At 59.5% G+C, this 14,497-nt stretch overlaps 3 protein-coding genes across 3 annotated transcripts; 1 reads left to right on the forward strand and 2 right to left on the reverse strand.

Annotated features, from left to right (window-relative positions):
• The first annotated feature begins 108 nt into the window (after positions 1-108).
• Positions 109-6,272, forward strand: KVR01_011315 (Arf family guanine nucleotide exchange factor SYT1). Its single transcript, XM_044789071.1, has 3 exons — positions 109-633; positions 898-1,429; positions 1,502-6,272. The coding sequence occupies exons 2-3, from the start codon at positions 961-963 to the stop codon at positions 5,632-5,634; spliced, it is 4,602 nt and encodes a 1,533-aa protein (XP_044639690.1). The 5' UTR covers positions 109-633; positions 898-960; the 3' UTR covers positions 5,635-6,272.
• Positions 6,273-7,242: 970 nt separating this feature from the next.
• On the reverse strand, positions 7,243-9,595 carry KVR01_011238 (signal recognition particle subunit SRP72). The gene is made up of 2 exons (XM_044794390.1): positions 8,574-9,595; positions 7,243-8,518 (listed from the first exon to the last, which is right to left on the reverse strand). The coding sequence occupies exons 1-2, from the start codon at positions 9,326-9,328 to the stop codon at positions 7,246-7,248; spliced, it is 2,028 nt and encodes a 675-aa protein (XP_044639613.1). The 5' UTR covers positions 9,329-9,595; the 3' UTR covers positions 7,243-7,245.
• A 400-nt stretch (positions 9,596-9,995) lies between these two features.
• KVR01_011367 (uncharacterized protein) lies at positions 9,996-12,086 on the reverse strand. Its single transcript, XM_044781975.1, has one exon. The coding sequence runs from the start codon at positions 11,480-11,482 to the stop codon at positions 10,481-10,483; it is 1,002 nt and encodes a 333-aa protein (XP_044639742.1). The 5' UTR covers positions 11,483-12,086; the 3' UTR covers positions 9,996-10,480.
• Positions 12,087-14,497: the final 2,411 nt, after the last annotated feature.

Consider the following 14,497-nt stretch of genomic DNA (forward strand, 5'->3'; position numbering starts at 1 on the left):
AAGCCCATGCCCGTCATCTCTCGTGGCTCCAAAGTGGAGAGAAGGGAATTGGCACAAGCCGACCCGCTTCCCGTTACTTTGGCGCCCATCACAACTGCCAGGAGCCAGGCACATTACTGTCTTTTGGCCCTGGTGGCCCTGGTGGCCCTGGTGGTCCAGGGTGTATCCCCTATTCCCTGTCATCAGGCCCGTCTGTCTCCTGCCACCCAGGAATAGGAAGGCAGGAAGGCTGTCACGGCACACCGGCCACTCGAGCATTGATTGATCTCCCAAAGCATCCCGCGGGAGCCCTTGCTTCCAGGAGCCAGCCCTGCCGAACCTGCCCGCCTCGCAAGCTACCACACCTGCCACGCCAACTTGCAAGGAACCTACCCTGCCTGCCTGCCTGCCTGCCTCCTGCAGTTGCGTCTTGGGGCGCGCAGGACAAACCCCTCCAGCGTCCAAATCCAACGTCCAGCCTTCCGACGTCCAGCCTCCCGGCCTCCAGCCAACTCCGACATCCCATCCTCCCAACCTCTCCATCGCCGCCCATCCCGTCGGACTATACCTAGAGCCTTGGCCTGGCCTCTCTGTCTTGGTCGGAGCCGCGGAGCCACGGGAGCCACGGGACAACAGCTCTGGCGTAATCCTCTCGTCAGTCCTCCCAACCTGCAGCCCTGCAGCCCTGCAGCCCACGACTCTTCTCGACGACACCACGCCGCTCCATCCCAATCCTTCGAGCCTTGCCCGCCCTGTGCAGCCAACTGCCCTGGCCATCCTGCACTGCACTGCCTCTCTCGGCCGCCCACCACCACCAAAACCACAACCTCCACCAGACCGAACCTCGTGTGCCGCCGTCGCCGCAATCCCCGAACCAACCACTCCTGTCCAACCGGTATGGCTGACAGAACGGAATAGTACCCCTGCCGTCGACTCGTTTCTCCAGGACTGAAGCTATGGTGATCCCCGCCAACTCACATTATGCCCTTTCTTCGCACCAAGCGTGGAACTCCGGCCAGCGAGTCTGAGTTGCGCCGCTCAGCTCTGGACCCAGAAGACCAGGTCCACGACCCCAAAGAACCGCCGCCCTTGAGGTCCTCCACCTCACACAACGACCTGCCTCAACTGCAGTTGTTGCGCTTCGACTCCCACGCCTCAGCTGACGCTGACGCCGACGCCGCTCCTGCCAATGGCTCGACTCCTGCAATACCAGCTCCCCCCGTCACTCCTCCCCACGACAGTCCCTCGACTTCCGCCCCCGCCGACAATGCCCTGGCTGTCCCCAATCGAGACGCCATCGAACGCCCCGACTCGCCGCCCATCCAAGACGAGACGCCAAAACACCGCCGCTTCTCCATGTTGAGGTTTCGCAATGCCTCCGACTCCCAGCTGTCGGCCAGGGCCAAGAAGCAGGCCCATGTTGACGACTCCGCGCCACCTGTGCCGCGCCGTACGTTGCTCCTCAACAACCCTGCGCGCCCTGACCGGGGCCAACAGACTCTGGCTAACAGAAACGTCACAGCTCCCCCAGATATCATAACCACCGCGCCCACGGTGGATTTCGGTACTGTTCCCAGGAAACCATCCCGCATGTTTGGTCGTCTACGGCGTTCTGGAGAGGAGATGCGGGCCGACCAGCAACAGCAGCAGCAGCAGCAACAACAACAGCAACAACAACAACATCCACAGCTTCAGCAACGGCCTTCAACCCAGGGGCTCAGCAAAAAGGACAGGCGCAAGTCCTTCCTACCCGGCAGCTCCAACGGAAAAATGTCTATAAGCATAGAGGAACCAAAGCGGCCCAAGTCATCGAACGCCCCTTCAAGCAATGGCGCCGTTCAGCACCCCCCGCTTCCATTTCCCGCGACCAGGTTGTCCGAGTCCTCAAGGTCCGAAGACAGCTCGGAACGCATGCGCGGGAGTACGGCACCCAACTCGTCTGCTAGTTCGAACACGAGCAACTTCTTCCGACTCCCACGGCGGAAGCCAAAACAGCCCGAGCCTATGTTTCCCATTGCGCATCTGCAGAAGAATCGCAGCCATGAAAACAACGCCAACTCGAACCCGTCTCTGGCACCCTCGACTCCCGTGCGCGCGAGCACTTCGTCCGCCGCCTCTGGATTTGGACCCCAGCAAACTCCTGTCGCCCGAGGTCCCAGTGGGGGCAACGGCGTAACCACACCCCCAGGGCCATCGCCTGCGCGGGCTTTGTTTCAGAAATCACATGCCTCACCAGCAACAGCTCTCTTCCGGCCGAGATCTACTAACAGTGGTGCCTCGTCGCCAACAAGATCACATGTCAATTTGCGGGGTAGGTCGTCGACAATGAGTTCTCTCGGCCGGGAGTCCGTCGACGAGCGTCTGGCACCATCAGTCCCACGAGCATCTACTTCGACGGGCCGAAAAAGCTTTGGTGACCTCTTGGGGATCAGCAGGTTGCGGAACAACCCCGAGTCTCTGCGTCAGGGAACCGGTACACCAGCCACCCCGGGATCCAATACCTCCAAGGATAACTCTCTGAATATACAAAGAGAGTCGGTCGTCCTGCCCGAGCGACGGGAGGATGAGAATCCAGGGAGATACCTCGAGCGCCTCGAGGAAGTCGCAAGTCGCAGCGTCATAGCTGCAGCGATCTCAAAGAGCTCAGACGCCTTCTCTCTCGCTGTTCTTAGGAGCTACATGCGGAGATTTGGCTTCTTCGGCGACCCCATGGACATGGCTATAAGGAAGCTGTTGATGTCCGCGGAGCTACCCAAGGAGACGCAGCACATTGATCGTTTTCTACAAGCTTTCGCCAACCGCTATCATGAATGCAACCCTGGAATCTACGCGAACCCGGATCAGGCATATTTCATAGCCTTCTCGATCCTGATTCTGCATACCGACGTGTTCAACAAAAACAACAAGCACAAAATGCAGAAACCCGACTACATCAAGAATACTAAGGGGGAAGGAATCTTCGACGAGATACTCGAGGTTTTCTACGACAATATCACCTACACGCCCTTCATCCACGTCGAGGATGATCTGGACATGAATGGAGACCGGATAATTGCCAGCAAGACCTCCAAGAAGAAGTCAATATTGCCCAATGCCAACGTGCCAGACCCCGCAAGCAAACGAGCTTCCAAGGAGCCCATTGATCCATATACCATCATTTTGGATAACAGACTTGACATACTGCGGCCAAATCTGAAGGACGTGATGCAACTGGACGAACACTTCAGCTACCTTGGGACGGCTCAGAGCTTGAACCTCAAGGAACTGCAGAGAACCTTCTTCAGAACGGGTATTCTACAGATCGTTTCAGCAAGGTCTCGTCCTGATGCCTTCATGACCGAGAAGACTGTTACGAATCCCCAGGAGGCACAACCTGGCGTCGTTGACATAAAGGTCACGAAAGTCGGCCTCCTGTGGCGCAAGGACGTGAAGAAGAAAAAGACGAGGTCACCCTGGCAAGAATGGGGGGCCATCCTTACCGGCGCGCAGCTGTACTTCTTTCGCAACACTGCCTGGGTCAAGAATCTCATGCACCAGTACGAGTCACATGTCAAGCAAGGCCACGATGCCATGCCGATCATATTCAAGCCACCGCTGGAGACTTTTAAACCAGACGCCCTGATGTCCACTGACGGCGCCGTCTCCCTGTTGGATGCGACATACAAGAAGCATAAGCATGCATTCGTGTACGTGAGACAAGGAGGACTTGAAGAGGTCCTGCTTGCCGACAACGAAGAGGAGATGAACGACTGGTTGGCGAAATTGAATTATGCGGCGGCTTTCAAGACGAACGGCGTTCGCATGAGAGGCGTCCTGGGCAGCAACTACGATGGCCAGGGCCGAAGAGCATTCAGGAGGTTGGAAACGGATGCCGTACAAACACCGAGTGGAGAGGTGACGATCGCGCGGTCGAAAGTAGACCAGCAGATGGCTCACGACATCCTGTTTGCACGCCGCGAAATCATCTTCCACAAGGTCGCTGAAGCCAACGAGAAGCTCCAGCACGAGGAAAAGAAACTCGAGCAGGCGCTCAGGAATGCTCGGCACCTTCAACTGCTGGCGCCGGTGCAACCAAAGACTCGGGACCAGATGCTCATGGCAGCTGGGCGTATGGCAGCGCAGCTCAAATGGATGAGGGTCGAGATCTGTAAGATCAAGTGCCATCGAGACATCCTCCTCATGGATCTCGAAGAAGAGCGGCAAATGCTGGGGCTTCCAGCAGGGCCAATGTCGGAAGCCATCAGCAGCCCTGAGAAGCCCGCCCTGGGTCGTGAGATCTCAAAGGCCAGCAGCGGCACGGTGATGCCGAGTCCCCTGGTCCCCGTGCCGACCAACTCGCAGCGCAGCCACGCAGAAGGCGCCGGGTCGGATGCTGAATCAGGACAGGGCGAGGCGTTCCAGACACCGCCATCAACCGCAGCCCCATCTTCATTCCACAAGCATCAAAACTCTTGGGAGTTGCCCGCACTGAACTTTGACCGAACCAGCATGAGAAAAGCCTCTGTGTCGAGCGCGGTCTCATCCCACGTGTCTACCCCTACTACGCCACCCCGGACAGCCATAAAAACCAGCTCCACAGTTGATGAGGCCGCTGCCGCTGACAATGGCGAGGATCACCATGAGCCAGACGCACGCGAGCGTGAGCTCCTGGAAGAAGCAGGCCTGCTCGGTGCGGAGGTCACGCGAAGCCCCGAGCCTATCGAACAGGCGAAACCCATCGATCCCGATGCCACTCCTGAGCGGCCGGAGCACGCCACCCAGAGTGGTTCGATGGACAAAGCCGACAAGAACAAAATCCGCCGCAGCCTGCAGCGCACCCTCAGAGAGGGCGCGGGCCATCTGTCCCATGCTCGAAGCCGCAAAGGCAAAGAGCCCGCCACGAGCGGCTCAACGGACGATAACGAGTCCGAGATGCTCACTCGCGGGTCCGGCTCTTTCGTCGTGCACGGAAAGAAAGCCTCGGTCATCACCTTCGGGTCCGAGCTCCAGAGCAGCCTGTCGCCCGACGAGCACCTCCGCGCACGTAAGGCGTCGAACGTGGAAGGCAGTGCTGCGCACAGCGACAGCGCCGAGGCCACGAGCGTGGCCGCCGGCACCGGCAGCGGCAGCGGCAGCGGGAGCGGCGAGGGGGACTATCGCGTCTTCCTGCTCTCGGGCCCGAAGAGCGCCACCAAGCGGCGGTCCTCGGCGGCAAGCGCCAGCACGGCGACGGCCCGGAGCTTCAGGGACCTGCACAGGAAGTACAGCACGGCTCAGGCGGCCAAGGCGTCGTCCTCGGGCGGGAACCTCACCGTCCCCTCGGACGGCGAGAGCGACCCGGCCCTCAGCTTCTCCGACGGCCGGCGCAGCCCGCTGCTGCCGGAGCACGTCGAGGCGCTCAAGGAGGAGGAGGAGCAGGGTAGCAGCAGCCTGGCAGACGCGCTTGACGACGACGACGAGGACTCGGAGTTCAAGAGCGCGACGATGAACAAGACCAGGGAGACGCTGTTCTTCACCCCGGAGCCCGGGCCGGCGACCCCGCCGTCCGCCGGCAGCGTCAAGGACGGCGGCGCGGGCGGGGAGCTGCTGGACGACGCCACCCCCACCGCTGCCACCACCGCCAAGGAGGGAGGCGGCCAGGAGGAGGCGAACGCTGCTGTTCCCGTGCTTGTTTGAACCCGGACCGGACCGACTTGACAGCGGGTCGCATCCCCGTACCTACTCCGTCGAACAGCGAGCGGGGTGAAAAAGAAACAAGAAGGAAAAATGATCGCGGCATTGGTGTGTGGGAGGTCATGATGAAACGATTTCATTCTGTCTACGATACTTAGTTAATAATCAAACTTCCACAACACCGAAGGACAGAGAGAGAGAGAGAGAGAGAGAGAGAGAGAGACTGGGGAGGCAGGAGGCCACCCCGCTACTGGCGTGACCCACCCGACCCCGACCCGGCCGGGCTTCTTCTTCAGCAGCCCCCTTTTTTCTTGGTTCTGTTTTTTTTTTTCTCTCTCTCAATCCGATGACAGACATCATCTGTATTTATGTACATAGACAAAGGGGCATGAAAGGGGGGCAAAAACGGAATAAAGGGCGAAAAAACTTGATACCACCACCACCACCACCACCCAGCACCAACGCCATCACAACAACCATAACCATAACCACCGCATATCTTCAACAAGACTATTTGTTCTTCTCTTTGTTTTTGTCCTCTTCTCTTTTTTGTGTGTGTGTGCACGCGGCGGGCGGCGGGCGGGCGGGCGCTGCGGACCAGCGGCTGCGGTGAGCTGGCTAGTTAGGTATGCAGCTGTTTGTTTCTCGAAGGGACGAGGGATGGGATGGGGTGGGATGGGATGGGATGGGATGGGTAGGGTAGGGTAGGGTAGGGGATATTGATTCTGTATCCGCCCTCGCATATATACATATATTGATGCATATATGCATACCTACCTACGTGTGCGTGCCTGATCGCTGTTTTCCCCCATATCCTGGGAGAAGACAAAAAATTTATGGTACCACTTGGTGTAAGTCGGCGGGCGAAGGGGAGATATTGGGTGGGGGAGGGGCGAGAGCCCCGGCCAGGGCAGGGGGGGCCATGTTAGAATTGTTCCTTTTTTGGTTTTCCCCCTTCCCTTCTTGCTTTCTGGTGGTTTGATCTTGCTCAGATATGTGATTTCTCTCTCTCTCTCTCTCTCTCTCTTTTGCTCATCTACGCAGGTGAGGGGCGTTTGTAAAATGGACCGGCCACCCGGGCCCCCGGGGCGGCGGGATGGATATTGCTGGTCGGCCGATGGGGTGGTTGCTGCTACTCCCACCACCACGACTGCTTCTACCCCAGCAGCAGCTAGCTAGCTGCCACTTCCTTTACAGAGGGGGGGGAAGGGTGAGGGCTGGTATGGTGATGGGCATGGGATGGGGGGATAACCTCGTGCGGCTGGGAAGAGGGTCTCTTCGTTGTAGGAGACTGTCCCGTAGAGTGAGGGAGGGAGGGAGGGAGGGTCATCCTGTAGATGGGTATCGCATGGGATGAATGTTGTCCGCCAGGAGACTGACTGTTCGATAGGGGGTTGTTCACCTCAGGCTGGGGGAGGTTCACCCTCGCACGAGGCGCATCAAGTCCAAATCAATCAGGAGACAACCTTTAACCGTCGGGTATCTACCGCCCGGCCTGTATGTAGTCTCGATTGAAACATGCCCGCGGGCCGGCATCTCACGGCTAACTAGCTACACAACTAGGTAGGTACTCTTAACCCCTGTCTTCCCCTTCCCCCCTCCGACAACAACCGCTCACTTCCTCCCCTTCTTGCCCTTCTTCCCGCCGCCGCCGCCCCCCTGCGGCGCCTTCTCGACCTTGATCTGCCCGGCGCCGCCGGCGAGGCTGAGCGTCTCGGACTCGGCCACCGCGCCGCCCTGCGTCGAGTCGGCGGCCCTCTTCTTGTTCTTGCGGCCCTTGGGCTTGTAGTACGACCGGTCGCGCATGGGCAGCCACCGCTCCGGGTCCGGCTTGACGTTGGGGTCGTAGTTCTTGCCCAGGCGGGTCCTCTTCTTGGGCTTGTTGTTGTTGTTGTTGTCCGCCGACGACGATGATGGTTGTGCCCCGGCCCCGGCCCCGGCCCCGGCCGCGGCTTCGTCGGCCTTGCGCTTCCCGGCTGCTTGTTGGGGGGCGGCGAAGGCGGGCACGCCCGCGTCGAGGAGGGCAGAGACGTCGATCCCGTCTGTGAGCTCCTCGACCGAGGTGAGCGACGGGAGGTGTGGCTCGGCCTTGGCGTAGTCGGTGGTCGCGAAGGAGGCGACGACCCCGGCCTGCGCGATCCTGTCCTCGGGGTCCTGGTCGACCATGCGCTCGAAGGCGGCGCCGGCGGTCGCGAGGTCGGACGGCTTGGACGAGTGCAGGAGCTCTATTCCTGCCTCCCGCAGCAGCGTCGTGGACGAGTTCTTGGGTATCTTCTGCCAGTATGCTGCGGCCCGGCCCAGCTCGTCCCGGATGTCCTTCCGTCGGTTCTGCGTGCGGTAGAGCGCCACGGCCAGGGCGACAAGCCCCGGCGCGTACCGCACGTCCTCATGGTCGCTAGCCCCTGCCGACTCGACGTACTTGAAGAACTTTTGGAGCACATCGATCGCGCTATCGTAGTTCTTGGCCTGGATGTACAGGTGTATCACCGTAAGCAGAAGGCCGACGTCATACGGCCTCTTCTCGAGAACCGCAAGGATCTTCTTCAACGCCGCCTTGTCGGTTTGGCCTTTGTCGGTCTGGGTCTTGAGTTGCGCCGCGGCGTTGAAGTAACCAGCATATACCCGTTCGAGATCTGTGGAAGGTACGGGGTCCTCTTTCAGGAGGCCGGCTGTCTTGTTCTTGACCTCTTTCTGCTTGTAGCACTGTAAGGCGTTTGCGTGCAGGTTGCGGGTCACGCCCACGGCTTGGTGGTTGAAGAGTCGATTGTTGCCGACTTTTGCTTCGGGTATCAGTTCAGAGAGTCTCTGAACCATGTACTGGTTGGCGAGGGATTTGGCGATCAGCGAGTTCCAACCGGCTGCCGCCTTGATTGAGACATCAGAGGTCCTGCCAGAGCGGTTAGCACACCCTCCCAGCTTTTGAAAACACCTCAAGGACTCACTCGTAGCTCTCCGTCTCCTTCTGCAGGGCCGTCGCCTCTTCAGTCTTGCCTAGTAGCGTGAAGACGTAGGCCTGCTGCAGGCGGATGGGAAGCAGCTCGACCTTCTTCTCCTCGTCGCTCAGGTCCTCGGCGGCGTCGCAGAGATCCGCAGCCCTCTTGAGCAGGATGGATGCCTTGGCCAGGTCTCCCCTCGCGACGCAGCCACAGCCGGCATTGTACGCGGTCTCGAAGGCCTCCATGTCCTCCCTCCTGGGCTGCTTGCTCTTGTCGGGCACCAGGTCGCCCCGCCCCTGCCACTCGAGCTGCGCGTGCGTGGCCAGCTGGTTGATGACGAGGTCGGTGTCCTCGCCGAGCACGGCGGTGCTGTCGTCGTCCATCAGCAGCGAGTACAGCTCGGCGGCCTGGCTGAAGCGCTCGGTCCTGTATGCGATCTGGGCGGCGACGTGCTTCAGCGGGCGGTCGGCGCTGGCGATCTCGCGGCCCTCGAGCAGGGCGGCGGCCTCGTCGAGGGCGCCGGTCTTGTACAGGGCATATGTCTTCTCGAGGATGCAGCGCTCCTCGAGGGCGGTGCCGGCGGCGGCGATGACGCGGAGGGCATCTTCGTACTGGTCCAGGCGCAGGAGGGCGACGACCTTGGTGTGCTGGGCGGTCAGGTCGGACTTGGACGATGCGAGGGCGGCATCGGCGATCGAGAGGGCCTCGGAGGGGTCGTCTATGCTGGCGCGCGCGAGGAGGGAGGCCAGGGAGGCGGCCATGGTGGGAGGGTGGGAGGAAGGTAAATAGTGGCGATGCGAAGTCGGTGACCAGAAGGCGGGCTATGTCGTGCGCATGGCCTTGGGACGCGGTGACACGATGTCCAATGGCAGGGCGAGGGTGTGCTGAGCTTCTCCCTTCTCCCAAGCTTCGGGCGTACGTGTGTTGCGTGGTGGTGCGGTGTGCAGGGCACGCGACGTCGTGGGCGGGATGGAGAAATGGAGGGGCACTTCTGGAGTTGGTGTGTGTGCTCTCGCAGCGAAGCTTGGGAGCTTGCGAGGTGTTCTTTCCCCACTTGCCCACTTGAAATTTCCACAGCACGGAGCACCTTGATCTGTGGGGAAGGGGTGACCCCGGACGAGCCTCCAACTACGAAAACACCTCCACACTGGTGAAAATTAATATAATATTATCATACGAGATCCCCTCTGGCTGGCTCGGCTACTTCACGTGTTAGCTTGTAGGAATGTCTCCCATATGTACCATAGGAGCTTAAGATGTTGTCTTATGAGAGATTATTCTGCACGAGGTTGGCCTTGGGAGCCCTGGAGGTCGACCTTGGGAGGTTATCCTATAAGAGATATTCCCATATGATCCTGTCCTGTATGAGACCAGGGGAATATATGCCATGTCGTGCAGCGGACACCTAAGCTTTGCTCAAAGTCTCTCTCTACAGCAGTGAAACTTCAGATCAGATACCAGGTCACTCTACCGAGGCGCATAAATGGTCTATTTTGTCCCCCCCTCCCCGTTCTGCGTCGATTATACCTTGCGTTCTGTCTCCCGCATGGACTCTCCGGCTAGAGCTCAGGAAGCAAGTACCGGGACATGATAATTCTCGTCACACAGCTGGAACGATGGCATCTCATACTTCTGGCTCTTGTGCCAACAGACATTCCTTCACGACCTTTCCCACGCAAGCTGCCCAGAAGCGAGGCCGTAGGTCACACGATACCTCGCATCCGTCTTGTCACTATACAGATTAACCTCTGGACAATGTGTCAGGCCTCTCCGCCACACGTGTCAGCTCGCTGGGTGATATGCAACAGGCTCCAGACGGGTTCCTCCGCCGGTCATACAAGATCCCACCTTGACGAGGACCACACATGACATGCATGCATGTCCACGGATACCCGCCACGCCCCCGTCACAACTCAATGCCCGCCCGGCGCCGGGCCGCGCCTGAACAAGCCCAGGAACCTCCTCTCCCTCACCTGCGGCTGGTAAGGCCGCACCGGGTACATGACGGGCGTGTTATATTCATCCAAGCCGAAGCCACCGCCTCCACCACCACCTCCACGGTGCCACTTCCTCTCCGGGATCTCGCCCAGCCGCGTGCTGTCCGAGGACATGGATATGAGCGAGAACCGGTTCGCGAAGCTGGGCCGCCGCCGCAGCGAGCTGCGGGCGCTGTGCTCGGGGCTGTGGTCCATCGCGTCCAGCAGCGGCGTCGCGATGCTGCTGCTCATGTCCATGCGCAGGGGCGGCAGTCTCTCTCCTGGCCGCTCCGCCTCTTGGTGTTGTTGTTGTTGTCTCCTCGGCTCCTTATGGCCGGTGTTATGGTTGTGCCTTTTGGACGCCTTGGACGACTTCCTCTTGTGCTTCCCGCCGTCGCTCGGCTTGGAGGAGGATGACGAGCTTGTTGTCGTCTTGGAGGCCTTGCTGCTGGAGGACTTTGACGTCCGCGCCGACTTGGAGGACGATGTGGTCGAGGCGGCCGAGCTGCGGGACGACCTGCTGCTGTCGAGGCGGCGCGAGAGCTGGTCGAAGGCCTTGATGGCCTGTGACCTCGACGAGTTGGACAGCGACATCAGCGACTGGTAGTCCAGGCCCGCGCCGCGGCCCTTGCTCGCCGTCCGTATCAGGCTGGCGATGGCTGCGTTGAGCTTCTGGATGACCCTGCCCAGGGACGAGAGCGCCTTGGTGTCGCCCTTCTCGAAGCGGTCCCCCGACGCAGATACCCGAGACGAGTAGGCGCGCTCGACCTTCTTGCGGTCCGTCTTCAGCGAGCGCTTCAGAAGCGCCTGTTGGTCGCTCGACTTTGTGCCTTTGCGGCTGCTGCCATCTTGCTTGTCCCGCCTTTTGAAAGCCTTTAGGAGCGATATGCAGTTGTCGTACGTCTCGAGGAGGGATGAGACGCTTGTGCCGAGACCCATCTTTGGATAGGGCTGGGACGCAGCATTACTTACATGTCACTTGGACAATGACATATGTGAGGCATGAGAAGAACAAGACACAGGGTGTCTCGATATCGCGATAGAAGCCAGGTCAAGAAGACATGAGTCTAGCCGTGCAAGATACCATTCGACTCACAGAGCTCACCTTGACGCTGCGCGCGTGCGGGGCCGTTGTTGCAGTCGGCGGCTAACGGCAATCAACTGATAGGTCCCCGAGCTCTCGCGCTGTAAGGATTATTGTGCCATTCGCGTGGCCAGTCTATGCGTTGCAGACATACATAACGAGCATATGCCCTATTTGAAGTCTGCAGTGGGCAGAACAATTCGAGAGTGGCGATTCCTTCACAGAGACGAGGGACATCTTACCCAGTTCTCATAACATCACGTCCCTGGATCCGGCCCGGCAACCCTAGGCCACGGATTTAGGTTCTGTCAGCGGGTCCCGTATTAGTGTAGTGCGCCCAGGCCGGCTTGATGCTTAATCGTTTGCTCATAGTTGTGGAGGACAACGGTCGAGGATTCGTTTCCCTCCGAAGCAGTGTCAGCTATTAAACTTGGCCGCCGTTGACCGTGATACTACCTCGGTTTTAAAAAACATGCCCGCGGGAGCAGTGGGGGTCCAGTCACCCGCGAGGGCTGGGCACGTTCCGGCTTGTCGGATTCTGGTTTGCGATCTGCGTGGCGGGCTTCCCACATTTTCTGCCCACGGGGTAGGTGGATCGAAATTAGGTAAAAGTCTCCGCCCCATCTGGGCAAAAACGGAGAAATGTGCTCAATAAACCGATTTGAACGTCTGTCGCCTCCCAGCTGCATCACACCCACTCCGGCTGTGCAGCCTAGAATTTGCCAAGAGAGTGTGCAATATTTCGCATTTGGAAAAGCCAAACCAGATCGATGGTCCGAGGCCAGACTCGAGCATCAGGTTGACTCTGGGCTGGGCCGTAGCCCCCGTAGGTGATGCCAGCCCGGAGGAGTTATCAGAAGCAAAAATCTTACAGGATAAGCTTGCTTCGTGGCAGGGGGACACAGATACAGTGTGCGCATCGACAGGCCAGGATGCGAGGCACCGTTATCTGATTCCTTGGAGGATTATGCAGGCTGTCAAGGATGTATTGTGATTCCCCGTGCACCCAGGCTCACGTCGTGGCTGCTGAGAGGCTTCACTTGATAACGCAAATCAATCAACAAATGCGAGAAATGCTCGGCACCCAGCCCGAATGCTGCGCAACGCAAGACGCCGCCCGAAACCCGACCACCAAGGTGCAAGAGTCCCTGCCAAGATCGGTGACGGGGGACAGAAACCTGCACCGAGAAGCAGCTCTCGCTTCATCGATCCAGCAGACGTGGCCTCGATTCGGCTAATGAGTGACTCCTGGCATGAAATATGACTTCTCAAGTAGCAGTGACGCAGCGATGCTCGGCAGTACCGCCGTGGTCCTCCCTCGGCTAAAATGCAGTTTGCTGACCGTGTCGGTATCTCGCAGGCAGCCGGCTGGCGTGCTGGCGCAATCTGACCAAGGATGTCGTCGAGTTGAGGGCGGTGGTGACAAGCTCGACCGGCAAGAGGTCCGGGCTGTGGACTCGCATATCAACGTGTTGCGCCGACCATGGTACCCTTGCAGGAACAGGGAATTCATAGCCCTCCCTACCTCGACGGGAGCAACCACACCCCGTGGCTGGGGCACAGGCGGCACAGGTGTGTATGCCGCGATAGTGCGATCATCACTTCCACTACTGTCGCTTCACCTCTCGACCGGTCGCGGGTGTAGTCTGCCGGTCTGCCAGTTCTGCGGCATGGCGGCAGTGGCAGGTGCAGCAGATGCCTGCAGAGATGTGGCGATGAGTAGTAGTACGGGCCGGCTGGTACGTGGGTGATTGATTACACGCGAGGGACACAGGATGTGGTAAGACAATGTAGGTTCCGTGGGGGTCCGCAGCAGCGGAATCAGAAGCAGGTGGCCACGGTCAGTCCCCTGCGAGGTGGCTTGCAGGTACCCGAGCAATGCCTTGCGTTGCACAGGCGTTGAAAGAAGGACGATGCCTAATCTGATACACGTCGAGCGTGCTGACGGGCGCCTCGCCGGCATACGTTTTGCTGACGGGACGATGGTAGTGGTGCGGTATCTGCACGATTGTCCATGCCGATGTCAGACCGTGGGACGACCGTGGGACGACCGAGGTGCAAAGAGGGTTGAGCTGGATATTGCAGACGGTAGGGCCTGCGCGGGTCTGGCGGCATGGGCGTTCCAGGTTTGTGCAAATCGGATCGTGTTGCAGGCCCTTTCCGCACTCGTGGAGCGTACAACAATGCTGGGCGGGCCGGCTGAGTTGTCTCTGTTGTTTGCATTTTATTATCTCTGGCCCGCGCCGCCACGGGATGGGCCACGGTGAAGCAGCAGGCCGGGGCTTGAGACTGCAGGGTGGGATTTGCGCCCATCCAAGGGTCCTAGGTTGAGCTTCTTTTCTGCCCTTATCTTTCCCCCACCGTCCAGTCATGTTGTGTGGCGTTGTGCCTGTGCCCCGAGAATAGAGTCAGCGAACTAAGCCCTGCGGGAGGCCGCGATGGTCCTTCCTGGCAGCCTTGGTCGGCCAAGAAAAGAGACGTCGAAACGTCAACGACGATGTTCTGTGACAATGGGTGGGTGGGTGGTCTGGTTGGCCCGGTATTTGTTCTCAGTCAGGGTGCATCCGCATGCCTGTGTCTTTCTTGCCTTGTGAGCAGAGTTACCAAGGCGTGCTCTAGGACTCAAGGACCCGAGGACCCGAGGACCCCCTTTTTTGCCATGCTTCGGCCCAGCGCCGTCCTGCCTGCACGCCCACGACTTATCGCAGTAGCAGTCGAGGTGGGTGGTACTGGGTGACACACCCGGGCATATCGAGCAAGGGGCAGCCCCAAGATTGACTTTGGGGGTTGGATTGTCAGTGACGAGATTTACCGCCGTTTTCGCGACAGAAGACGACAATGGTTGTGTGGTATCAGTCAGACACAAGCCC

The sequence above is a fragment of the Diaporthe batatas genome (assembly GCF_019321695.1).
Source record: "Diaporthe batatas strain CRI 302-4 chromosome Unknown Contig00015, whole genome shotgun sequence".
Taxonomy (NCBI): Eukaryota; Fungi; Ascomycota; class Sordariomycetes; order Diaporthales; family Diaporthaceae; genus Diaporthe; species Diaporthe batatas.